The sequence below is a fragment of the Nuphar pumila genome, chromosome 1 (genome assembly GCF_984573655.1).
Source record: "Nuphar pumila chromosome 1, dmNupPumi1.hap1.1, whole genome shotgun sequence".
Lineage (NCBI taxonomy): Eukaryota > Viridiplantae > Streptophyta > Magnoliopsida > Nymphaeales > Nymphaeaceae > Nuphar > Nuphar pumila.
In genome coordinates this window covers 154,801,973-154,829,855 of record NC_143249.1, presented here as the reverse complement: position 1 = coordinate 154,829,855, position 27,883 = coordinate 154,801,973, and the positions used below count along the sequence as shown (strand labels likewise).

Here is a 27,883-nt window from a genome sequence, read left to right as displayed (position 1 = left end):
ATATGAAATAGATTTTTGTTAATAATTGTAGCCATTTTTTGTCCATATGACTGCGATCCCTTGTTTTCCTTTTTTGTCCATATAACTGTCGCGATGATGATTTCTTGGTGTGCAATCAAATATGTGATGTCCTGAATTGTTTAAGCATGCATTGATTTGGTTTTTCGTCAATAATGCTTGCTTACTTGAGGCATATGAGAGAGAGAGAGAGAGCCTGGACATCTTGGAAATAAATTTGTTGAATGAAACAATAAAAAGCAACTTTTTCTTCAAACTGACTATTTAAGGATCTCTCAAGATGCTATTAGGTCTATCTAGATGTTGATCCATAGGATATTTTACACTATAACCCATTTTAATTGAATTAATTTGTGATTTTTATTGGCTCACATCTTTGAGTATGAAAACAGTCTCAGTTTTGAGTGCTTTTACAATAGGATAATGAAGCAAACTAAAACAGATTGTGGGGTTGTAGGTTTCTTTTCACTACTGTGTAAACTGAGATAGAACACACAATTGAAATATTCAAACATAATGGTGACCTCTGTTTAGCATATTCAAACATAATGGTGATCAAGTTGTTGCATTAATGCTACTTTTACATGTTAATCTCATATTTTTTTGTATTTATTTGAGATTTTTTATTTCGTGTTGGTTGGCGCTTCATCAATAAAGCATTTCTTATTTATTTATAATTTTAGATCATTTTTATAGTTTTTTTTAAGTTTAAAAAAAAAAATTTTTTGAGGCTTACGCTTTGCGCCTCGAGGCTTACGCCTCGCCTCAGATTTTGGTGGAGCGCCTCGCTACGCCTCAACGCTTTTAACAACACTGGACGAGACCGACCGATGGGGTGAGGATCGTGTCAGCTTTGAAGGTCTCCAAGTACCATAAGAAGGGTTGCATGGTATTCTTGGCCAGTGTTTCTGCTCAAGACAGTCAGGCGACACCCTTTGATCAGTTAGATGTCCGCGAATTCCCGGATGTTTTTCCCGAGGATTTGTCGGGTTTGCCTCTGCATCGAGAAATTGAGTTCTCGATCGAGCTAGTGACTGGTACGGCACCAGTCTCTCGCGCTCCGTATCGCATGGCACCTGCCGAGTTAGGGGAACTGAAGAAGCAGTTGCAGGAGCTTCTTGACAAAGGATTTATTAGACCGAGTGTGTCCCCTTGGGGTGCCCCGGTCCTCTTTGTTAAGAAGAATGATGGTTCAATGCGACTTTGTATTGACTACCGCATGTTGAATCAAGTGACGGTGAAGAATAAGTACCCTTTGCCTAGGATCGATGATTTGTTTGATCAGTTGAGAAAAGCCAAGGTGTTTTCGAAAATCGATCTTCGTTCAGGATATCTTCAACTGAGGATTAAAACTGAAGATATTCCTAAGACAGCGTTCATGTCCGGATATGGGCATTATGAATTTCTAGAGATGTCCTTTGGACTTACAAATGCCCCAACGGCATTTATGGACCTGATGAATCGGGTTTTCAAGTTATGGCTGGATTCTTTTGTCATCGTGTTCATAGATGACATCCTGATATATTCGGAGAGTGTGGAAGATCACCGAGAGCACTTGCGACTCGTGTTGCAGACACTGAGAGAACATCAGCTTTACGCTAAATTCTCAAAGTGTGAGTTTTGGATCAATAGGGTGATGTTTCTCGGTCACGTGATATCCGAGAGAGGTGTAGAGGTTGATCCAGTCAAGGTGGAAGCCGTTTTGTCATGGGACCAACCGAAGACGGTGACAGACATTAGAAGTTTCTTGGGATTGGCGGGTTACTATCATCGATTCATTCAAGATCTCTCGCGTATAGCTGCCCCGATGACTCGGTTGTTGCAGAAAGGAATGAAGTTCGAGTGGTTCTCTCGCTGCGAAGACAGTTTTCAAGAGTTAAAGAAGAGGTTGACCACAACGTCGATTTTGACATTGCCATCCAGTACGGGTGGTTTTGTGGTACATAGTGATGCATTGGGGACTAGACTGGGTTGTGTTCTTATGCAACATGGAAAGGTTATAGCATACGCTTCCCGACAGCTAAAGGTGCATGAGAAGAATTATCCCACACATGACTTGGAGTTAGCGGCAGTAGTTTACGCGCTGAAGATTTGGCGCCACTACCTTTATGGGGAAACGTTTGAGGTCATGTCCGACCACGAGAGTCTCAAATATATCTTCACCCAAAGGGACTTGAATTTGAGGCAACGTAGGTGGTTGGAGTTCCTAAAGGATTACAACTTCTCCATCGCTTACCATCCGGGTAAGGCGAATGTGGTGGCTGATGCACTTAGTAGAAAGGCGTTAGTCACAGCAGCTAGCTTGATTGGACACAGTTGGAATTTGGTCGAGGAGTTCGTACGATGGCAACCTTTTTCTGATGACTCTGAACGCATCCTTTGTGACGGGATGCAGGCACGACCATAGATCATAGATCGAATTGAGGAACTCCAATCAGAAGATCCGGACTTTGAAAAGTTGCGCGAAAGTGCTCAGAAGCCAGAAGGGCAGTTTCGGCGAGAGGGGGACGGAACCATCATGTTCGGAGACCGATGGTGGGTTCCAAAAGCGTTACGGGAAGAGTTGATGAGTGAAGCTCACAAGTCGAAGTATTCCGTTCACCCTGGTTCCACTTCCAGAATGGAAGTGGGATGATATCTCAATGGACTTCATCGTAAGGCTGCCTAAGACCCGACAACAACGAGATGCCATATGGATGATTGTGGATCGTTTGACAAAGAGTATTCATTTTCTTCCGATCAGGATTAGTCAAAGCTTGGAAAGCTTGGCCGATCTCTACGTAGAGGAGATTGTTAGGCTTCACAGAGTGCCTCGTTCGATAGTGTCAGATCGGGATCCGAGGTTCACATCTCGATTTTGGCGCCAGCTTCAGAAAGCCCTTGGCACTACCTTGAAGTTTAGTACTGCTTTCCATCCGCAGACAGATGGGCAATCAGAACGAACGATTCAAACGCTCGAAGATATGTTGAGAGCGTGCGCTTTGGATTGGGCAGGTGATTGGGACAAACATGTGAAGCTTGCAGAGTTTTCTTATAACAATAGCTTTCATGCTAGTATTGGTATGGCCCCGTATGAAGCACTGTATGGCCGACCGTGTAGATCCCCGATTTGTTGGGATGAGGTTGGAGTGAGAGCAGTGGAGTCTCCGGGAATCGTCCAGCACTATGCGGATCAGGTGCGTTTAATTCGGCAAAGGTTGATTGCAGCTCAAAGTAGGCAAAAGAGTTATGTCGATCAGCGGCGTAGAGAGCTCAGTTTTGAGGTAGGCGATCACGTGTTTGTTCGAATCTCGCCTACGAAAAATATCTTCCAGTTTGGAAATAAAAGAAAGCTGAGTCCAAGGTATATTGGACCCTTCGAAGTCCTTGGACGTGTCAGAGAGACTGCATATCGGGTAGCACTTCCTCCTCAGTTTTCGCAGATTCACGATGTTTTTCATGTCTCGATGTTGAGAAAGTACGTACCTGACTCCTCACACGTAATTCACTATGAGGCGATCGAGGTACAACCTGACTTAACTACGAACGAGAAGCCGATAGAGATTGTGGAACGCCAGGAAAGGGTGCTACGCAGTAGGACGATTCCGTTCGTGAAGGTGCGTTGGCAGCATCATGGGCTAGACGAATGCACTTGGGAGCCTAAGACAGACATGCGTCATCATTACACTCTTTTATTTGGTACGTGCTAATTTCGAGGACGAAATTCTTTTAAGGGGGTAAGGATGTAAAAACCGTAAGTTTTGCCATTTATTTGTTTTGTTTGGAAACATACAATTTGGACCTAAGATCCATATTTTGGATCTCGGACCCATAAATGGGTATTTATGCATAACTAATTGCGTTATACTAAAATAATATTTACATTTGTAATAAAACGAGAAATATATATATATATGTATAAAGCGAACTCGAGGATCCACAGTTGGATCCATTTGGATCCAACTTGCGGATCCATTTTTGATGGGGGAAAGGCGTGGACCCAACTCGGGGTCGGTTACCGGATCCCGGGTTCGGACCCGGGTCGCCCCTGTGTAACGAGCAAATAAGGGTGGGGAAACCCGATAAGGGTTGCCCGATATTGCTGGAAAAGGGGAAAGAAAGAAGGGGGGAGGGTTAGGGTGCTGAGAGAAAACCCTAACCCCTATCGTGTGAGGGAAAAAGGGGGGAAAGGTGGGCCGCAGCCTCTGACGATAGGGTAACGATCTCCGCCAGATTCGGAGGGCTTCCTCCTTCAAAATGGTAGGTTGGTATCCCCTTCCCCTTACCTCTCTGGTTTGCCCAAATCTCTCTCACTCTCACTCTCGTTTTCGTGCACGTTGCTGGAGCCCCCATCGCCGGCAACTTCCCAACCGCAGCAGGCATACGCACCACCCGTGTCAAGCGACATTCCTTCCTCCACCTCGTTGTTTCCCTTCAACCGGAGTTCGACAGTGGGGGGGGTTTCGACCTCAGACGATCTCTCTCTCGTAAAGGCTGTCTTCGATCACCAGAATTTGCGAAACGAGGTACGGGTACCTCTTCTTGATTCGAATGAGGCATCGGTGGAGATTGGATCTCCATGCAACACTGGATGGAAATCCATGGAGAACAGTGGACCCACGGTTTCCACTGTTACCCACTCACACCTTTTGTATTCTTATTGTTTTGAAAAAAAAAAGACATATAATGTAACAAATAAACAGTTTTTATGTGAACCCTTATACTATCGTTTTTGACAGCATACACAGGCCCAAACTGGACTGGACTTGTGTATATGCGGTTGGACCCAGCCGACAGGGTCGACTGGGCTGGACTTACTCTTTTCAATATATATATGTATTAACAAATAGTTCTGGCATGTGTTAGATGCATTACAAAAAAAAATTAATGTTAATATGTTGTTTTGTGTGTTGTGCTCTTTTGGGCCGGGCCACGGCAAGCCCAGCTGACCCAGTCAGCTGGGTGTTGGCCTGTGGTCTTGGGCATTGAAGAAAATTTTATTTGTCTGTATTATGCTGTGGTTTTCTGACAGCATACACAGGCCCAAACTGGGCCTGTGGATATGCTGTCAGACCCAGCCGACAGGGTCGGCTGGTCTGGGTGATTTAGAAAAAAAAAAGGGGGTAAATAAGAGGATATATATATAAGGTGAGATAGGTATAGGGTTTAAACATTTATGTTAAACTCCTATGTTGCTGTTATGTTGTCCATCTTCGACAGTAGGGGTGGCAATCGGGTCGGGTTGGCGGGTCAGCATACCTCAACCCGAACCCGACCCGTTTATTAAACGGGTCGACTGTGGCAAACACGAACCCGACCCGTTTAATAAATGGGTAACCCGACACGACCCGCCAACCCATTTAATAAAAGGGTTGGGTCGGGTAAACGGGTTTTCAGGTTCGCGGGTCGGGTTGGCGGGTTGACGGATCGGGTAGGCAGGTTGGCGGGTCGGGTTGGCGGGTTGACGGGTCGGGCAGACGGGTTGGCGGGTTGGCATACCCCCAACCCGAACCCGACTTGTTTAATAAACGGGTTACGCGGGTCGACCCGTTTATTAAACGGGTTGGCTAAAGCCCAACCCGAACCCGCCTAAGAGGCGGGTTGGCGGGTCGTGTCAGAAATTGCCACCCCTATTCGACAGGCTACACAGGCCGGACTGGGGACTGTGTACATGTTGTATGCTGTCCAGCTTCGACTCCTATGCTGCTGGGACTGTGTACACGCTATCATAACCATTCGGGTGTTGGCTGGACATGGAATGGATGTTGAAGTACTGACAAACATAAATTTTTCCTTAAGGCATGCATGTTAGAGTTAATGATAGACACTTACAGACATGCATTGATTGAATCAAATCATGTGACAGCAAGCATGCACTTACTTAAAAATTTTGCATTTGACTGTCACGTAGAACGGTAGTAGTTGTGTTGGTGTGCCTATGACTATTGTAAACAAACTCATTTCCTTGTTGGCTGCATACACGTGAAAATACATATATGTTGATGTTTCTTTTAACGTAACAATGCATTTAGCAGTGGGCATGCACATGATATGAACATATAGTGACATGCATATGTGACTCTTGTTAAGGTTTGCAACCAACATGAGTAGATACACAGTTGGAAAATAGGTATGCACATAAGGAAGCTCACTTAAAAGAAAATATGCATCCACTTGAGTTTGCATATAGGGAAATTCTGAAAATTTCTATGGTTATGCTTATGGGTTGTGAGCTTGTAACTAACTTGAAAAAAGTGCAAATTGAAAGTACATGATTTACTTCACATACAATATGTTATGGTTTATGCATAATGTACATCGGTGAACAAAGTGAATTACCGAGGGCTTGGTAAGCCCGAGTTGAGGGTTGTTTTTCCTTATTCCTGTCAATGCATTGCAAAAATCATGTTTTTCTAATATTTCATTTTATTGCACTGTTCTACATGTTTCCACGGGCCGGAGTCCTGTGATGGCTCCCGCGAGATAGACGCGAGCTCTTATCTTTCTTTTTACATATGGTGTTGCAAAACTTATGGAATTAATTTTTAATAAAAGATAATAATAAAGCACAGTGTAAAATACCTTCTGAGATCACCCATCTGGAGAATGGGGATCTTAGAGATCCGGTTTTGGGGAGACTATGAGGATACAAAACTCTGTGTGCTTAATTTGGTCCTCTGAACCCGATATTGAGGTTCCTTCTCCTGGCCACGGTTTTAGGGAGAGTCCGTCAATTTACCTATGGGTGGTGTGTTTTGACACAGCTGTTGTTTTTTGTACCAAGGAAGTGGCACTTGTGGGCATGGGGTGTCCTTTGTGTCCCCGACATTAGATGTGGAGGTCTAATGTGCCGAAGGTGATTCGGTCGATGGCTAAGTTTGAAACCCAGTAATAAAATACAAATTGTGTGCTAAGCTACCCAGGGAACCTAACTTGACCTCGGGGTTTGTACCCGTTTGGCAGGCAACGGTAATTAAAAAGAGAAACTTAAAGTTGTATGCATTTAATAGGGCATGCACAGGGAAACAAAGATTTAAATGAAAGATAATAAAATGATTCATGCATTGCACAAAAGTCATGCATTTTCCTGTTATGCATTAGATCATGCAAAATTTAATGGTTCCCTTAATCAATACATGATGGTAAGTGTTGAATGTTTATTTCTTGTTGCATGCTGAAGTTTTATTACATGTTACTGCTTTACTGTCTTTGCATGCTTAGCATTTATGATTGTTGCATGAATAAATTCTACAATGTTATAAACTGTCTTATATGTATCTCCCTCAATTGTTGCATGATATCTTATCTTAACCCTTTATCTCACTTGTTTCATTAAGAAGTAATTGTGCTCAGGATTTCGATTCTGACACCCTACTTCATTGGTTTTTCGCATGAACAGGTGATCAGTGAAGTCGACAGCTACTGTGAGGGCGCGGAAGTCACAATGAGTTTTCGACAGTTTCATTTGTGGACAGAGTGGCTCTTTATTTTGGTCTTTCAGTCTAGTGTTCTTTTCATTTACTTATTTTTCATCAGTGGTTACGTTACTTTCTGTTGAGTGAAACACTGTTTTTTAGATTAGTTCTTAACTCATGAATAAAGGTATTGGTTTAGTTTTATGGATGATAATTGCAAGTTCGTTTGTGGTATCTGACTATCCAGTTGGAATTGGAACTGTGGGGACCCCGGGTCTCTCGGAAGTTTTCCGCACTGTTTAAAAAAAAAAAAAAATTTACCGCATTTTCAAAGGGGATGAGTTGGGGTTGTTACAGGTTTGGTATCAGAGCCACCACAAAGACTTGCAACTTTATCGTCTTTGAGTGTTTAAATTTTTATTATTGGTATGTGAGCCCTGTCCTAAAGCGTCAACAAGTTGTGACTCGTCCTCTAGAGCAGTCTTCTTCACTGGTAAGGGTATTTAATATTGTTGCTGTAAGCATATGAACTCTACATGATTGATTACATGCATAGTTCAATTTTTATTAGTATGAAAATAAGTCTTAGTGTGATTGTATGAACGATTAGTGGTTGTGACCAACCCCAAGGGGGTAGTATCAATAAGAGTCTAATTTGTAGAAGGATGTGCATTGTATATGTCGCATTATACCCATAGAGGTGCTTCGTCTTCTACTGTTGCTCCCACGAACTGGCAGGAGCAAAGAGATTTCATGATGGAGGTCATTCATACGCTGACGGAGACCATGACGGCTCAGGCGACACAAAAAGCGCAGGCGCTGCAAGGGGCTCAAACCCTACAGGCGGCACAGGCTGCACAAATGGCCCAAGCGGCACAGGCTGCACAGGCAGTTGCACAGGCAGCGGCTCGTGACCCTCCTGTCAATATTGTTCCAAACGCGGGTGGTGTTTCCTTCGAAAGGTTTCTGAAGTTGGACCTACCTTCCTTTTTAGGAAAAGCAGACCCAGAGGCTGCCGAGAGCTGGGTCGAGGAGATTGAGAGGGTGTTCGACGTCTTACTTGTCCCTTAGAAGAGAAAGACACCTTTTGGCACGTACCGCTTGAAGGGCGATGCCAACAATTGGTGAGACACCCTACGAAGGGTGAAGTTCGCCGATTGGGATGAGATTCCTTGGGAGACGTTCAGAGAGGAGTTTCTGGACGCATACTTTCCCTCTTACGCCGAGGGGCAGATGCAACAAAAGTTCATCGATTTGACGCAGGGGACCATGAGTCTCATGGACTACACTACCAGGTTTCGGAGCCTTGAGAAGTACAGCACAAACCTCTTGAAGAATGAGAAGGCAAGGGCGGCCAAATTCGTGCGTGGACTGAAGGATGGGTTACGGACTCATGTGCTCGGGGGTCGTCCTTCTACCCTGGCCGAGGCGATAGAGTCAGCTACCGTACTGACCGAGGACTGGGAACGATCCAAAGGTGGCTTTTAGAAGAAAGGTGGCAACGGAGGGGGTTCTTTAGGCAGGACCAGGAAGAACCCACCAACAGGAGGGGGGGTGCAGAACGGGAAGAAGCAGCGGACCCGTGACGAGCGACAGCAGGGCGTGCAATAGGGCCGACCTCAGCCGCAGAAACAACAGGGGAAGGCCCAACCGGCATGTCGCAAATGCGGCAAGAATCATCCACTAGGTTTTTGCCCATCGTTCAAGGGGGTCTGCTATCAGTGTCAGCGGCCAGGGCACATTGCCCCCTTTATGATATGTACAATTAAAAACTGATCAATTTAGGAATCAAATTTACGTATCAACTCATAAAATACATATTTCAATCATAATCATGTACATGACCATCTTCATGTACTTAAATCGGCTATGCAAAAAAAATTCAAGTGTCGATTTGTAATATCGCATATTTTCACACTTAGTATTTTGTGATTTTTTCAAAAATTTGGCTAAGTATAGAAGAAAAATCGGTAAAATCTCGATTTTAGGTCGATGCTTTTAAGTCTGGGCTTGGCCCAGGTCTCATTGTCAAGGTCGAAACGAGCCACTCAAAATGTGAGAAAAAAATTTATTTTTGACCTTCAAATTCTAGCAAAATTCGAGTGAAATTCTGGTTATTTTTGGACAAATTTCGAAAGTGAAATTCGAGATATATATCGTTGGATGGGTCTCAAAATTCTAAGCATAAAGATATTTTATTTTCCTTGATTCAGGCTACGGTTGACCCGAAAATTGTATTTTTTAAAAATTAAGCAGTTTAGCGGTTCGGATCCGGATTTGGATCAGACCGGATCTGATGGATTTGATCCAAATTAATATGGATTTGGTCTCTATCCAAGACCCATATTAATCTGGATTGGATCCAGCTCAAGACCCATTTAGATTTTTGAGATGGATTTGGATATTGGATCCAGATCTGGATCCAAATCCATGCTAACGATGTTTCTAACTTTAAATTTAGTAGAAACCTTTAAATCAGAGTTAATTAATATTAAGAAGCCTCCCAAATTAATATGATAATCTTTATAAGCTTATGGAAATTTATTTATTATTTAATATAAAATAATTAATTAATTTAATTCCGAAAATATAATGTCATTTGTTTAAGAATCTTAGTTGAGACCTTAAACACACCTAGAAGCATCTAAGAAGGTTTAAGAAACATAGAGTTTTAAATAAAATTAAAACTTTGAAAAAAGTTAACTTGGAGAGTTCCAAAATTTTCGGAACTCTAAGAGAGAAGAGAGTTTCAGCTGGGGCTACACTCACTTCTTCGGCCCATCTAGAAGAGGCTGAAGAAGGGGGGCGTCACCCCTTAGAACTCAATAAATGAGTCAAGGAAAGAGAAAGAGAAGAAAAAAGAGAGAAAAGGAGAGAAAAAGAGAGGAAGAGGGCTACCTTATTCTCCGACCATCTGTCATTCCCAACCATCCATAAGTGTTTCTTTTCGATCTTTGCATAAGGTACATATTTTTCTCTTGTTTCGAATGAGAAAAAGAGCACGGATTCGATTTTCATGCAATGTTTTAGTGAAAACCCGATGAGAGAAGAGTAAATCTGAATATTTACTATAAAATCATGGTTAAGATTAATGTTTTTCTCCCTTGCGAAATTTGTACATGTATATATATATATATATATATATATATATGTGTGTGTGTGTGTGTGTGTGTTTACGTATGTATATATCTAATTTTAATGTGCCATGAAGCTACGAAGCTGGACCGATCTGCCATGTATTTAACATGCGCAGATCTGGTCCAAATCTTGTGTCTAAAGTTTTGAAAAAAAAAGAAAAATGATTCAATGCAATTTGTATAGTAAGAAAAAAAAATTGGTTTACATTATGGTTATGTAAAACAGAAATTTTGTTTTGATTACTGTTTATGATTTGATTAGCATGTATAGATGCATGCAGGCTTGTAAGTGATGTTGTCCGTGCATGCATACCTAACTGGAAATCTATAAAACATGTTTGCTTGTGGTAAATCATGCATAATGCATATTCGTGCATATGTGAGATATAAAACTTTTCCTATACATGCAACCTGAAAATGCATATGCACATACATGTATACCTCTCTGATAAGCTTGCACACGCATGCATATCAGAAAGCATACTTTTTTTTATGTTGTTTTGCCGGGCTTTCGGGCAGGCCCAGTACGCTGCCAGGCCTAGCAGTCGGCTGGTAGGTGTAGGCTTGACAGCCCCTGCCAGGCCTGCCAAGCCTTCTAGGCCCAGCCGAGTGGGGCTCGGCTGGGCAGACTCTGAAAAAAAAATGTATTTAAACTTTTCAGTGGGCTGGCTGGCAGCCCAGCCGGACCAGTTTCGGCTGGGCTGATACAGGGTCTGTCATGCCCCAGCCGAACCAGGTTCGGTAGGGCAAGACAGGCCTGTCAAGCGCAGCTGAACCTTGTTCGGCTGGGGCTGGGGCTGGGTCTGGGCAAGGAGCAGCATTAACCAGACAAAAAAAAGATAATAATAATAATAAGTAATAATATTTGGGCAGGATTGAGGGTTGTTCAGTCCCAGTCGATTGGTTCGGCTGGGCTGAGTCGCAGTCAGGAAAATAAGGAGACAATCTCAGCAATTGAGTCAAGTACAGTTTCAGGCACTTAATACCTTTCTGTTTTTGCATGGAAAACATAAGTTGGTTACAGCCAAAGGTGTCCATTTTCATGTTTATTCTTTCTGTGAAACGCAAAAAAAAATCTATATATTCTTTTTGTGCTAAGAATTTGGTGACTCATTTGGTCCCCAATAAATGTTGATCATGTCATGGCGGGCTTATGGTTCTTTGCCAAAGCAGTCTTTAGAAATTATATTGTCAAGCTTTCATCACCATCATCATCATCAACAACATTATTACTATATCTAAGAGCATCTAATGTTAGGGAGCCTCATGCCTTGCGTGTATAGTGTAACCCACTCTCATTGCATCATTATAGTAAATTTCATTGGCTATATGCAGATTCTCATATGAAAAGTGTTCATGTTATTCTATAGTTTACATGTGTTAAAGATTTAGTTTTTTTTTTGTTACGCATATGAATGTATGAACATGTGCATGTATTGAAAATATGAATCATGAAAATTTTATTGTTATTGCACTCGCATGATTATATACTTGTATGCATATTGTGCCAGAGGTGAATCAAGAAAATAATGATATTTCTCTTATACTTAGAAGAAACATGTTTAAGACATTAATGCAATGTTGCTTGCATATGCATACATGGAATTGTTGTATTTTGGCACATACATTATGGCATGAATGTTCACATGTTTTAATTTTAACTGGTTCATGAATGAAAGTATGCATTTGGCATGGTGATGTGAATACATGCATTAGAATGATGAATACATGTATATGGATATTGTTGTTTCATGCACAGCTCTAAATTGGCATACATGATTGTGCATCAAAAGGCATGTGATATGAAAAGAATGCATTTGCATGTTCCTTGAGATTTCTGCATATGAATGTATAAATGATCAAGATGGATCATTGCAAGTTATGGAAGCCTTGAGCCGGTGGTGCTCTTTGTGTTACCTGTTTATGCATTGCAAAAATCAAATGTGATATTATGGTTCTAATTGCAATGTTCGATGTTGCCATGGGTTGTGGTCCCTTGAAGAGTTTCGCATGTGGATGTGCGAACTTATGTTACTAATTCTGCATGTTAAATTGCATATTGAAATAGATGAATTAATAACAATATTAAAATAAATTAAAGAACAGTGTAATCTACGTTTCCTTAATGTCCCTTTTATAGTATGAGAATCTTAGACATTGCGGTTTTGGGGAACCGTGAGGATACTAAAACTTCGTGTGAGTTGTTATTGCCCCTGAACCTGATATTGAGGTTTCTCTCATGGTCACAGTTTTAGGAAGAATTTGTCACTATGCCTAGGGGTGGTGTGTAGACACAACTATTGTTGTAACGCCCCAAAATTTCAAACTTATAAACCTTTTCAAAATGGTCAAAAGGCTAGAGAATTCTCTTTTCTTTTCAGAGTTTTTAACAAATCAGCAGAAACGCTTTTTCTTTGAATAAGAAAGGCAAGTTGAGAACCTTGGGCGCGTTAGCGTAAAAATCCACATTTCCAACTCATATAACTTGCAAATGTTTTAATAAGCCATTTATATTAGAAATAACTTCAAGTAGTACAAAATTAGGATTCCTGACGAAACCCTTGCCAAAAACCCAAAAGTCTAGAATGCGAGTTGCTAAAAGAAACAGTGGGATCCTCAGATCATCTTACAATCACGTCATCGCTTGTCTCACAACCTATTCATCACCTGTGCCCATAAAATGGGTCAGTTTCGCGAAAAGCTGGTAGGTGCACAAGTGAGACGATAGGAAACTGAATTAAGTACATTTGATTCAGCATGCTAAGCAATTTAAAGCAGATAAGCAGTTAAAGCAGATAAGCAGTTAAAGCAGATAACCAGTTAAAGCAAATAAGCAGTGTAACTGTCAAAAACAACATAACAATTCATTCAATCGTAGGTTGTGAACTACCAATCAACTGGCAAGTTTTATGACTCATCAACTAGTGTGAACAGACTTATGTTTCGATATTAACTGGCCTACGGGTACGCATAGACACGAATCGTAGAAACAACTGAGACTAGTTCGAGCGTTTGTTATTCTATGTATTTTCAATAACCCGAATAGCTAATTGAGTCCGCTCTTAAGGGGACAGCTTTTGGCCGAGAGAGGATTCACCAAAGGTAGTTACTTGGCAACTGATGCATCCAACTTCTGCAGAAGTCCATGAGATCTACCACCTAGGATAATGTCTGGTAGTCCCTTCCCCTAAATCCAATGATTGAGGAGGCCGGATCTTTGCCCGTGGGGTGGTTGTTAACAACCTGTCCATTGGAGATTTTGTACTGATCCATCCTCTCCCTTGACAGAAACAAAAAGCGAATGGGTGCGCCAGGCGTTGCTTAACTGACGACCTATTCTACATGCTCTGGTCTTTCAACCATTCGAACATCTTGCATGTGAAGGCGATCCATCACCATTTTATGTGATTACAGCATCCTGCATTTAGCATTATTCGAGGTCACATGACTATCTCAGCCGATCATCATAGTACTAACGAGCAGTGCACGTCTACAAGTACTCTATGATGAAAGGGATATAGTTCCTCAACAGAAGTGCTTCGCAAAGATGTAATGTTTCTCAAACTTTACTTTTGACATTTTTTATCTTTTGAAACAGTCGACAACTTGTGTCAACATATCGCATGCGATTTGCTAGAATCTCCCATCCGTTATCGTAGTATTTGCATGCCTCGTAGGGCTCGATACTGGCCTTGATGACAGGATACGGGTTTCTCAACGGAACCCCCACCAAGAAGTTCATTCGAGCCCCAATTTGGGGTTACCCGATATGTGTCGGATGCACAAACTGAAATAGACAAACATTCCCTTTCCAAATACGTAGATTTGGGTAGTCTTTGATGTTTTAGCGTAACTCTCAAAAATCCTTAAGTCTACTTTGAAGGACTGCTCACTCGAAAAGTCGGAATCCTTGCTAGGGATCCCTCTCCTTAGTCGAGGATGTATCGTTTAAGCCCCTGACTCATCTCTTATCGTAAGAGGGAGAGTGGTAAATGTTGCATTGTTTGTGTTCCCATCCTCCTAAGGCAAATGCATATTGCTACTATATGTTAATGATATGCTTATTACAAGAGATTATGTGCAAAAAGTGGAGGATACCAAGAAGAGGCTAGCTAATATTTTTGAGATAAAAGATATAGGAAATTTGAAGTATTTCCTTGGTTTAGAGATTGCATACTCTAGAAGAGGAGAGAGATGGCTCAAGTTCCCGCAAAGATCATTTGGATAAAGTGGTTGTTAGGAGAGCTTGGTATTTTTGTATGTGAGAAAACCTCCTTGTATTGTGACAATATGAGTGTTATTCACATAGCAAAGAACAAACACATTCAAATTGTCTGTCACTTTAGCAAGAGCACATATGAAAATGGCATTATATCTTTAGAGCATGTGAGCTCAAATGAGAAAATTGCAAATATTTTCACTAAGAGTCTTGCTCCATTACACTTTTAATCATTGTTTTCCAAACTTGGGATGATTCCTCTTACATCATCTCAGGTTTGAAGGGTAGTGTTGACAAGTGTAATATATGTTTTTATTTTTCAACATGCTATCCCTCTACTTGTATACTTTTGTACATAGCATTATTTACAAGGGTACTTTTGTATTGTACCCATGTTAGTTGTGGGTCAACTGTTTTTTTCTTCTTGTACAACCAACGGGGGCCGACCCCTATATGTTGTATCTCTTTCTCATTATGGGGTAATCAAGTATTCATTGACATAGCCCCTTACTTTGCTCTTGTCTTCCATTTTGTATCTTCTTGCTCTTTGATATGCTTTGATAGTTCCCACCACTGACAAGCCCTCTCTCTCTCTCTCTCTCTCTCTCTCTCTCTCTCTCTCTCTCTCTCTCTCTCTCTATCTATCTATCTATATATAGAGAGAGATAGAGAGAGAGAGAGAGAGGAATGAAAAGCTCCCCAATGAAAATGGTCCCAAACCTACCTAATGGAAAAAATTTGTATTTGTTTTCAAAATTCTGACCATACAGATGTGTTCAGCATGATTGATTTACTAGAAATTGACACTTGGATCATGAATTTTGGATAAAAAAAATGCTATTTGAAGCCTCAAAAATTTATGAAAATTGTATGCCATTGATTTTTGAAACTTATAAAAACCTATCCAAGCATCAGAATCAAATGCTCCAAGAACTGATTCCTATAAAAACAAACATATATATCAAATCTATAGGGTCAGAATTTTGAAAAAAAAAACACCAAAAATCCAATAAAACGTCCATTTGGTAGGTTTGGGAGGGTTTCCATTGGAAGGTTTTCAAAATCCTATATATATATATATATATATATATATATATATATATATATATATATATATATATATATATATATACCGGCCATTTGGAAATGGCCTTTTTGGCCCTCATCCTACTTTTATTTCAACATTTATTCAGCAAAGGGAAGAGAAGAAAGAACAAAATATAGTGCATGGGCCCTATCATATCCCTACAATTCCATGGTTGAAGGGTAGCTGAAAAACAAATTGCACGTTTTCCAATACTTTTCCAACCATTGGATGGATAGAAATTAGTGAGGAAGACATCTTCCTTCTATTCTCTGGCCAGTCCATGGCGAGATTGGAGAATTATCATGAAATAAAAATGGTGCAGGAAGCCAAAGTGATTCCATGTCATGGGAATCATGATTCCCAATTTTCGGAGTCCAGATTCTCATTAGATGAGAATTCCAATTCTCAATTTTGGAAATCCTGATTCCAAGTCATGGGAATTTCAATTCCCATGATTGGGAGTCTCGATTCTTCAAGAGTCCTGATTCACATAATGTAACGACCCCAACTCATACCCCTTAAAAACGCAGAATCTTTTTTCAACTATTGCGGAAATCTTCCTAGAGTCCCGGGGTCTTACAGTTCTACTTACCGTTGGATAACCAAACACACCATCAGAAATCTTACATTTATCATCAACACCATAGCAAGTCAATTTTTTATTAAATAAGAATAGTCTCGAGACAATTGCATAAGAAAAATCATAGTGCTTAGACAATTAAATGTAAAGAAAAAGTAAAGAAAAATAGAGTCGTTGCTCATCTGTGAAGTTGTCTAGCAAACGTGTAGCACTCGTAGCTCTCCCAGAAGAGTATCGCTTCACTGATCCCCTGCGGTTACGAAAATCATAAAAGTAGAGGTGTCAGAAATCCAAGAAATTTTGTGTATGAATCCCTCTAATGAAACAAACATAAAAAATACAGATAAGAATTCATGCAATAACTTAGAGAAATATTATTGCAATAAGAATGTAGTTCAGATAAGCATTTAGAACATTCAGCATGCAACAGAATATAACATTATGCATTCAATCATACTGGAGAAAGCAAATAAATATGCATGATTTAATGCATGATGTCCTGACACATGCATAAATATTTTATTATCTTTAATCAAGTTCTCTTATTATATGCATGCCCCTATTAAATGCACACAATTTAAGTTCTCTCTTTATTATCGTTGCCCGCGGATACACCAAACGGGTAAAATTTTTCGAGGTCAAGTAGAGTTCTTAATGTAACTTAGCACACAAGTTGTATTTTATTACTGGGTTCCAAACTTAGCCTTTGACCGAATCACCTTCAAAACATTAGACCTTCACATCTAGGGTCACTAAGGACCTCTACATCCAATAGTGTCACTTTCTTGATATACCAAAAAAACAGTTATGTCTACACACCACCCCCAGGTAAAGTGGCGGACTCTCCCTAAAACTGTGGTCAGGAGAAAGAACATCAATATCGGGTTCAAGAATAATCAATAATGCACACAGAGTTTTTTGTATCCTCGTAGTCCCCCAAAAACCGAAACTCTAAGATTCTCATTCTAACGACAGGAGATCTCAGAACGTATATCACACTGTTCTTTTATCTTTATCTTGTTATTAAAGGTCAATTATTTAATTTACAATTCAGCATGCAAAAGGAAAGGCACAAGCTCGCATATTCCCCTGCGAGAACCACCACGAGACCACCGCCCGTGGAAAAAAAGAGAATAGTGCAATATAGCACAATAACATTAATGTGATTTTTGCAATGCATTTAAAGTAAATGAAGAATGAGCAAACCAAAGCTCGAGGCCCATCAAGCCCACGATAATTCACTTCGATCATCGATGCACCGCATACAAAAACCACAACAATAAGCCATTTCTGAAATAAATCATGTACCTTCTAAGTGCACATTCATATATGCCATTAAGGATGTGCATAAAAACCAGAATATGCATATGCATGTGCATGAGTTCATAACTTTATATTCATTGCATGCTTTTATTAAATCCATATACTTATGACAAGTGCACGCTTTCATTTAATGCACATATTCATGTCAATTGCACTTGCCCAATCACAAATCACAAATGTGAATAGTCATGCCGTTGCATATATGCAAACCCACATAAACTTCATGTATGCACATGCCTAGAGACAAACTTGAAATAATACTTTGCATAAGGATGTCATAATCAGCCAGTGCCTAAGAACAATTTCGATCCTAACATGTGACAAGTACATTCACAAAAACTCTGGAAGTTCACATGTATGCACTGTATGCTGTTTTTTTTAAGAAATTACACCCAGCCGACCCAGCCGGCTGGGTCAGGTCTAGTCAACCCCGGGATGGGCCTGGTAGTGGACTGACAAGCGTGTTCCAAGTCCTGCCCAAGGGCCGGACTGGGCCTGGCAGATCCCTGCCATCCCGGGCTAGCCGAGCCAGCCCAGCCGGCCCTATCAGTTGGGCCTGACAAACCAGCCCGAGCCTGTGTGTGTGCTATCAAGGCATGGCTGACAGCCCCACAAGCTTTAAAAAAACAAGCTTTTAAAAGAAATTTTATTTTTAAAATCCCCCTCTTTTCTTTTCTTTTCTTTTCTTTTGCTGTTGAACCTGGGCCGGCTCAGCCGAGTCACTCGACTGAGCCCTGTGGCTCGGCAGGCCCCACCAGGTCGGCTGGACTCAGTCCAGCCGAGCCTGGCAGACCTGTTAAAACATTGACAGGTCTGGCCAGACCTGTCCAACCAAGCCATGCTTGGCTGGTCTGTTTGGCCAGACTGTGAGACCAAAAAAAAGTCTCCTGCACTACCCAGCAAAAATAAAAATTTCTTTTCTTCAAAACATGTATGGACAATGCATAGCTCATGAATAAAAACATATTGAAAACATAATCAGACTTGCAAAGTCATGTATCAACAAGATTCATAGCTTAGCTATACATGATAAAGCATGATCACATCCGCATATGCTTACAAAACAATTTGGAGCATGGGCATCTTCAGAAATATAACATGAACATTAAGCTTACTTGTGAATACTTACTCAACAATGCATGCATATTCATTTTTCAATAAGCACACCATTGCACACACTTTTTCTGGAAAATACATGCATACAATATGATTCCAACATATATTTTCATGCATCTATCCAATCCATATCATAATCCATCCATAGGAATCGATATCCATCAAAGAGGGTTCTAAAAGAACCCCTCCTACATCAATAAAAATTCTGTTATAACATGTACAGAACTTTTTTTCATGAAAAAGATGAAAGAAAAACAAGAATTCAGCCATGGAGGAAGATCCATGGATCATCCCTCCATGCGTTTTTTGAGAAATCAACCATATAGACGTTTTCCCATGGATTTTCATCCAAGATATTGCATAAAATCGAACTGGCACTTGATTTCTCACTTATATTCAAAAGAGGAGACCCGTAGCTTTGCGAAAATTGAAAGAAAAATGAGAAACAATGGTGGAAAAGATCGGATGAGCTGGAGAAGAGGGCTCCTCCTTCTTCCTCCTTCCTCCTCCTTCGTCCTCTCTTTTCCTCTCTTCCTTCCTCTCTTTCTCATTTCTTTCTTTCCTTTCCCCTCTTTTTTTTATATAAAGAGAGTGAGAGGGGATGACGCCCCCCCCCCTTTCTCCATCCCTCTCTAAAAGGGCTTGAGAAGGAGAGTTTCTAAAAATTTGAAACTCTCTCTCTTGTTTCCAAAATTTTCAAAATTCCTCTTGTTGAGTTTTTTTTTCAAAACTTTCCAAATTTCTAAAATCCTTTTAATCCTTCTTGAGTCTTCTTAGGTAAGTATGAGGACTTTTTTAAGAAGTCCTAATCAGCCCTAAATCAAATTTTCGGAATTAATATAATTTAATTCAAAAATTATTAATTATTTAATAATTAATTAAATAATTTTGAATTTTCAAAGTTGGTTTAATTACCTTAGAAGTCTTTCTAACTCCAGTTAGCTATAATTTAAAGCTTTAAACTGAATTTACAACTATATTTTTATTGGACATGGATTTTGGTCCGAATCTGAATCCAAACCCATACCCAAAACAAAATTGGATCAAGATCTTGATTAAATCCAGATTGAAATGGGTCTTAAATAAGATCCAAATTCATGATAATTTGGATCATATGCATTGGATCCAATCCGATCCACTTCGGATCCAGTTCGACAAACTGCTCAATTTTTGAAAAAATGTGATTTCCAAGCCAACCGAAACTCAAATTCGAAAAAGTAAAATATCGTTTTGCTCAGAATTCCGAGACGCATCCAACGACATATTACATGAATATCGAATTCTGAATTTCGCCTGAAAATAACCTAAATTTAGCTTGCATTTAAAAGACGAAAATACAACTTCCTTACCCTTCGATTGGCCCGCCTCGACCTTGTCGATGAGACCTGGGTCGAGCCCAAACTCAAAAATATCGGTCTAAAATCGAGGCACAACCGATTTTTCTCCCAGACTTAGCCAAATTTTCGACATAATATGGGAATCCCAATTCCCATGACTAGGAATCTTGGTTCCCTTAAGAACCACAATGTCTATGTCAAGAAATCATGAATCCTTAGGAATCTTGATTCTTTTAAGAATCCCGATTCTTATGCTTATACAATTTTACATATCGCTTCCTAAACGATTTCCGATATCGCTTCCTACTTGCTTTCTTGTTTCCCGAATCCTCTAGAATTTGAAACGCCTTTTTTCCGATTCTCATTCTCGTACTGTTTCGTATCTCAATTCCTACTCTAGCAACTATAGGTAGCTCAATAATCAAAACTTAGAAATTTTGGGTTTTTGAAAAAAAAATCAAAAATGATTTTGACCCTCATTAGAACTTTTTTTACCATAATTCCAGGCACACACCTTTTAACTATTTTAAGTCTAAAATAAATTTTAGGCCATCATTCAAATGGCTCCTAAATTAAATGAAAAGTTTAAAAAAACAGACTATCATAATCAAGCGTTAAAAATTACTGAAATCTTTCTGGCCAAGAAAAGGAAAATACTCAGTTACCTTCCACACCCAACAAAGCCACAGACAACACACATCCATAAGTTTTCAGATGTTTCACAAATAGAACATGTTGACTTTTCAGGCTGCTGCTGGCAATATCTGCAGACCTGAAATAATAAACCCATTTCACAACTCCACACATTTTAACTGTTACGACCTATTGGATGATCTTTGAATACAAACATAAAAATATGACAAATTAAACGAGCATTTATCAACACCAAGCAACTCCTTCACCGCTCCGGTTAAATGATTAGAGGCAACATGTGCTGTGTTGAAAAATAAATAAAACACTTAAATCATCACAAAATATCTCAATGTTGTAAAGGCAACATGAGGACAACAAAACTATGTATCAAATCTGTTACATGCTTTTGTGCCTAGTTCAAATCTGGTCGGTTAACCAACTGAACCATCCAAGTCAACCCACACACCCCTAATGGATCAGCACATAGTGCTCTCTCTCTCTCTCTCTCTCTCTCTCTCTCTCTCTCTCTCTCTCTCTCTCTCTCTCTCTCTCTCTCTATATATATATATATATATATATATATATATATATATATAGAGAGAGAGAGAGAGAGAGAGGGTGGGGGCAACCAAATCTAGGGGTGTAACCAGGTCAGGTATACCCAAACCGACACAATTTCCTTGGTTCAGAGGTAGGGGTGCAGAGACAGCCAAGAGGTTTGCCTAGAAGTAGCCATCCTTGAAAGAGTGTGTAACCATTTCATTGTTCATTGATACCTTCCATTTATAAATCAAGTCTAATTCGATTCTTGAGAACTTTGTACTACAATTCGAGCAAGAGATGATAGACGCACAGGTTTGAATTGGGTATAAAATCCAAAGCCATTTCAAAAATGCATGGGCTCTAGGTGTGAAAAATATAAACCCGAAACTGATTAGTCCTGATACTGAGTTTATACCAGACCCTAATGGTTCCATGTAATTTATACCCAAACCTGAACCCCATATGTACCCAAAATCATTTCATACCCAACCTGTTTTCATACCTGACCCAAACAGTTATATAAAATATATACCCCTACCTGTATTGAACCTGACACTCAAACCAATTCTAACCCAAACCTAATGTACACCAATAAGGAGAAATTTAAAATTAATTGTGATCAACCCAATAGGTCGCTTTTATGATAACTTTATTAACTCTAAAAAAGTTAAAAATCCTAATAGAAGTTGTTTTAAAACAAACCCACCCATTTATACTCAACCTAAGACCTAAATCGTTCAACCCATACAAGCCAACAACCTTAGCAATATTTAGACCTAACTCAAATATGAACCAAATGAAGACCCAACTCATTTAGAACTGACCCATTTTTTTTCTTGAAGCCGTTAATCCATATGTGTTTCATCCATACCCAAACCTGAACCCAGACTTCAGCCAAATTGGGACAGGTCTGAGTCTAGATGTTAGACCCGATTAAAGAATGGGGTCTACTTAAGACCCAAACATTTGGACCTGATCCAATTTGCACCCAAACCATTAACCTATATGGGTCTTCAACTTTAGCCATAACCAAACCCAAACCAGACTTGAATCAAATGGCATTGGGTCAGATTTAACTTTTAAACCCAATCTGAACCTGAACCAAATCCAACCTGGTTATACTCCTAATCAAATCTTAAGTCCCCATGTTGGTGATCCGATCTCTCTCTCTCTCTCTCTCTCTCTCTCTCTCTCTCTCTCTCTCTCTCATAGGATTCCAAAAAGTAGCTTTCCTCTCTACTAAATTACATTAAGACCACAACTAATTTAGTAAATAACAATAAAACCACAACTCACCTTGTCATTTTGCAAAATGTTATGTGACATGGGTATTTTTCCTAAAAAAAACTGAAGAATTTAGATGACATTCAACCCAAAATACTTTTTGTCAATTTTTAAATGTTATAATACAACTAATTTTTGGCTCCCTAATACCCCTTATTGATCCTTTACAAATGTGTTTAGCATGGTTTGTTTACTATATTAGACGGTTTCATCTAAAATGAGATCAACAAGAATCAAAAGCAATGCCTACTAGGGAAAGAACACAATACAACCCACAAAAGGGGGGCGCTCAAGAGGCACAAACTCTATATAAAATAAATAACTTTATTGATATAAAATGCATAACATATGCATATTTGAATGGGAACCAAATGTCCCATGTATATACAAGAGAGCTAGAGAAGACATGGACCTACTAGCGGTTGGAGGGCTCCCAATGTAGCTGTTGGGAGGCCCCAACGGCTAGTTGATCAAAAAGACCAATTTGCCCATGGTCAAAACAAAAATACAAAAATAAATCCTAAATATATTCTATAAACAGAAAAATAAATATATATACTAAATACAAAATACATATATATATATATATATATATATATATATATATATATATATATATATATATATGTAATCATATACATATGTGTGTATACATATTCATGTACATATATGTACACAAGTAGACCTCTTAACATTAACACTCCCCCTCAAACTTACAGTGAGATCACCGAAAGTTTGTCAAGGAGAAAACAGAATCTAAGAGAAGTGCCTTGGTGAAGAAGTCCACCAATGGAAATGTTACGTAAGACAATGATATGATCCTCTTCAAGTACTCTTCTAGCACTTGGTAATCCATCTCAATGTGCTTAGTACTCTCATGAAATGTATGGTTGCCAACAATGTAAATTATGTTCTTATTGTTACAGCAAAGCTTTGAATACTTCATGAGATGTACCCCCATATCTTCGAACTGTCGTCTCAACCATACAACTTCAGATGTGGCGGTGGTCATGGCTTGGTACTCAGCTTCTATTGATGAAAGATAAACTTTTTGTTGCTTTTTGCACTTCAATGATACAAGTGAGTCACCTAAAAATACAAAAAACTAGTAGTTGAGCGACGATCATTAGGATCGCCTCCCCAATCTGAATCAGAGTACGCAATTAAATCAAGAGAAGATGAAGACGATAAAAAAAGGCCTTTAGAAGCAGTTTTTTGAATGTATCTAATTATTATCATAACAAGACTCATATGCACAGTAGTTAGTGAGTGTTGAAATTGACTTAAGGTATGGACTGCATGAGATCGGGTGATAGATAAGTATATGAGAGCTCCAATCATCTGTCGGTATGGTGTGGGATCCTCTAGAGGCATTCCATAATCAATTTTCATTTTGCATTAGACACTTCTAGAGTGTCGACCCTTTTCTCGCCAGTAATTCCAAACTATCTCAGTTGCAAATTTAGTTTGGGTCAATAAATACCCACGAGGTGAATATGCAACCTCAATACCAAGAAAAGATGTAAGAAATCCAAGGTTAGTCATTTCAAAATTATTTTTAAAAACACTTTTAATATAACAAACTCTTTGTTTGTCTCCACCAATGATGATCATGTCATCTACATGCAAAAGTAGAAAGTCGATAACTGTATCAGATGTCTTAACAAATAAACCATTATCAGTATAGCACAATCTATATCCAAGATCTAACATGACAATACTGAATCTATCATACCAGGCTTCAGGAGCAGGTTTTAAATCATACAAAGCCTTCTTTAAATAGAGAATATAACCAGGTGGAACCTCAAGACCTAGAGGTGGATCAATATAGACCTTTTCTTTCAAATCTCCAATAAAAAAAATCACATCCATTTGATATATAGGCCAATCTCTAATGGAAGCCATAACTATGAGTCCTAATAATGGTCATTCTTCTACGAGGGCAAAGGTTTCATCATAGCCTATTTTGTATTCTTAAGCATATCCCCTAGTAACTAATTTGGCTTTGTGTCTTTTTAATGTCCCATCACTTTTGGTTTTGACTTTATATGCCCATTTACATCCTATTGGCTTTTTCCCATTTGGTAATTTCAAAATGTCCCAAGTCTTAAATCTTTCTAAGGCTCCGAGCTCAATCTTAATGGCTTTAACCCACTTCGAAAGATCTTTAGTTTGAATATAAGCCTCGGGTTCAAAGTAGGAATATATGTGGAATAAACATGTCCTATATCGAGGAGAAAAAGACTCATAGGATATAAATTTATCGGGAGTTCACGAAATGCTAGTAGATCTAAGGTTGGAAGATTTATCTTGTTCTAAGAGTAGATCTTTCTAAAGCACTAGGTTGGTTCTTAATGGTTCTTCTAGAATAAGTGAGGATAGGTGGTTTACCTTCAAAAATAACATTGTCATTATGGTCGTTATTGACATTTACTGGAGGTTCGAAATTGGTGACATTCTCTATTTGATCAAGCACATCAATATCATTATCAACATTTTCTTTAGGCAAAAAATCCAAAAAAATGAATATTCAGTATCTTTCTTAAGCATACTAGAGTCAAAATATCTTTCCTTTTCAACAAAATAAACATTTCGAGACAAATAATTTATTATTTTGAGCATCATAACATCTAAGTCCTTTTTATTCTCTTCATAAGAATGTCTGTGACATTCTTCGGATGCTTTCAACTTTAATACCCCTTCCACCTAAATGGCAATTCTTTTACTAAAATCTAATGTACATTTCCAAGATTTCAAAAATTATAAAAACTTGTTAAAAATTTGCTTACCTTAACCGGATCCACCAATATTCCATCCTTTGGGATCACGTGACCCAAAAAAATCACTTGCTCCTAGCCAAAATTCACATTTCGAGAATTTGGCGTATAACTGGTGCTCTCAAAGAATTTTCAAAACCATCTGAAGGTGGGTTCAATACTCCTCACTCTCTAAATAAATCAAGATGTCATCAATAAAAACAATCACAAAGAGGTCTAAGAGGGGCCGAAATATCTGGTTCATTAAGTCCATAAAGGTCGTTGGTGCATTGGTCAAACTGAATGGCATCACTAAGAACTCGTAGTGACCGTAACGAGTCCGAAAGGTCGTCTTTTGTACATCTGACTCCTTGATTCTTAATTGGTAATAGCCAGATCGAAGGTCGATCTTTGAAAATACCTTAAACACAATTAATAAATTTTGTTATAATTCACACTAAATCAGGATTTATCCAATGAATTAAAAGATTAATTCCAAAAACTTTTATGAGCACAATCAACTTAGCATCTTTCAGCTAATCAAATAAGTCATCCATGAGTGGAAGGGGGTATTTGCTCTTTATGGTCACCTTATTCAGCATCTTGTAGTCGATGCTCAGGCGCATCGATCTATCCTTCTTCTTCACAAATAGAACAGGTGCACCCCACGGTGAAACACAAAATACCTTCTTACCTACAAAAGCTAACATTAGAGCCTTGTCAGTTGTGGTTCTATTGATCAATCATCCTCCCAGATTTATCTCAGGTATTTATACACTCCCTGAACCCTTATCATACCTTAAGACCAGTCTCTAATATTTCCTAAATCCCCCTAGAACGTCTAGACTAAGGCCGCACCTGAAGGAGCAATGCAGTCTTGCTCTGCGGGTTGTTTTGCCTTTTCTAATATCTTGCACATACCCTTACCATACTTGAACGTGTAGACCCCTTTAAGATCTCCCTAGACCTGCTACACAACTGGAATTGATCCCAACCTTAAATAAGACACTACCCACGTTCGGGACCCGAAGTACCAAAACCACACCCTCCCGATTCTGCAGAACGTGCAGTTTCACCTGTTTGACCTCATCAACCTCCACAACGATCCAGCCTGACCTCTCTAACCCCTAACACCTATATCAGACCCCAACACACGTCCTTAGGTCCCTCTAGATGCCCTGGACTAGTACCTTTTAGATTGGACCAGAATCCCTTCCTGATTCACATATCAGACCTAGTTTTGACCTACCCAATTTAGTCGTTGGACTCTATTTTCCATGCAACTCCCAAACCACTGAGATGTACTGCGACATAAGTCTTGGGGTTGCGGGTAGCAACTGCAATAAGTGGCATCAAAGCAGGGTGTCGCCAAAGCGTGTCGCAACCCCGAATACGACGGTTGATATGCTGTTAAAATCGCACACGAATCTAACTGCAATTGCATACTGAATACACACAACAAACTGTGGTCCAAATTTAAAGATGTGTTTGGAGTTGGAAGTACTTGTAGCAAGATTCTTGCGATGTGTGAAAGACTGTGATGCAATAGGAGCCAAGAATGTCGATGAATGGTACATACATGACATCGTCAGTCCTTAGAATGCTTGTAGTGAAAATTGTGAGAAGAAATCCCTTAAATGAGTTTTAAATCGCATATGTGTGTGTGTTCGAATGATACAAATCTAAATGAAGGTGAGTGATCGCAGATCTTCGCACTCCTTCCTATGGCACAGTACCCTTGCAGGAATCAACTGATGCAATGACTGGGTATATATGCATGAACAACGCGAAATAAGCATATTGTGTGTCCACAATTCTAGCACACGCAGCTCCACCATAGGCCACCTGTTGCTGCAGCGTTTGGAGGCCTTGGTCCCTATATCAATGTGTTCAGGAGTCGACTATCCCACCGGCAAAAAACCTATCAAAGGTGATTCCTTTCTTGACGTCGTCGTCGCTAATGCCCCAACGCACCATGGACCAGGTGCAGGTCCAGCCAGGCTGGCAGCTCCACCCGCCCACATCACATGGCTACCACCCTAAGGACAACATCCAAAATTCTCACAGTACCGTGTCTGCAGATCAGGATGCCCCTGTGCCCATTGACGAAGCATTGTTATGCGTAGTAGAGGAGCCAAGCTCTCTATCGATCAAGTGCATCCCTGAACGCGGCAAGGATATGACCCAGTGCACAACAGAGAACCATAGGAGCCTCGCAAAGGGCTGTGTAGATCTTGAGGCACAGGTTGAGCCTCTCCTTGTCCGTGCTCATTATCAACCTAGTAAGACAAGCAGTGACAAGATACAACTCACACCTAGAGTCGATAACGCAGTGCAGTTGGTGAACAACACAGCCGAACAGGTGGAAGAGTTCTCACCTGAGGCGACTGACCAGTAGGGTCACCATGAAGGATGTGAATGTTGCCAATTGATTTTGGTTGTTTTCATGCAATCGC

The 27,883-nt window shown here is 39.8% G+C and overlaps 1 protein-coding gene across 2 annotated transcripts in view; it reads right to left on the bottom strand.

Moving 5' to 3' along the window:
• BRIZ2 (zinc finger (C3HC4-type RING finger) family protein) overlaps positions 1–27,883 on the bottom strand; it is a 161,544-nt gene that overhangs the window by 72,074 nt on the left and 61,587 nt on the right. For both annotated transcript variants that reach the window (XM_089999109.1, XM_089999100.1), the window contains exon 6: positions 20,877–20,983. In XM_089999109.1, coding sequence (XP_089855235.1) covers positions 20,877–20,983 — 107 coding nt within the window. The remainder of the gene's footprint in view (positions 1–20,876; positions 20,984–27,883) is intronic.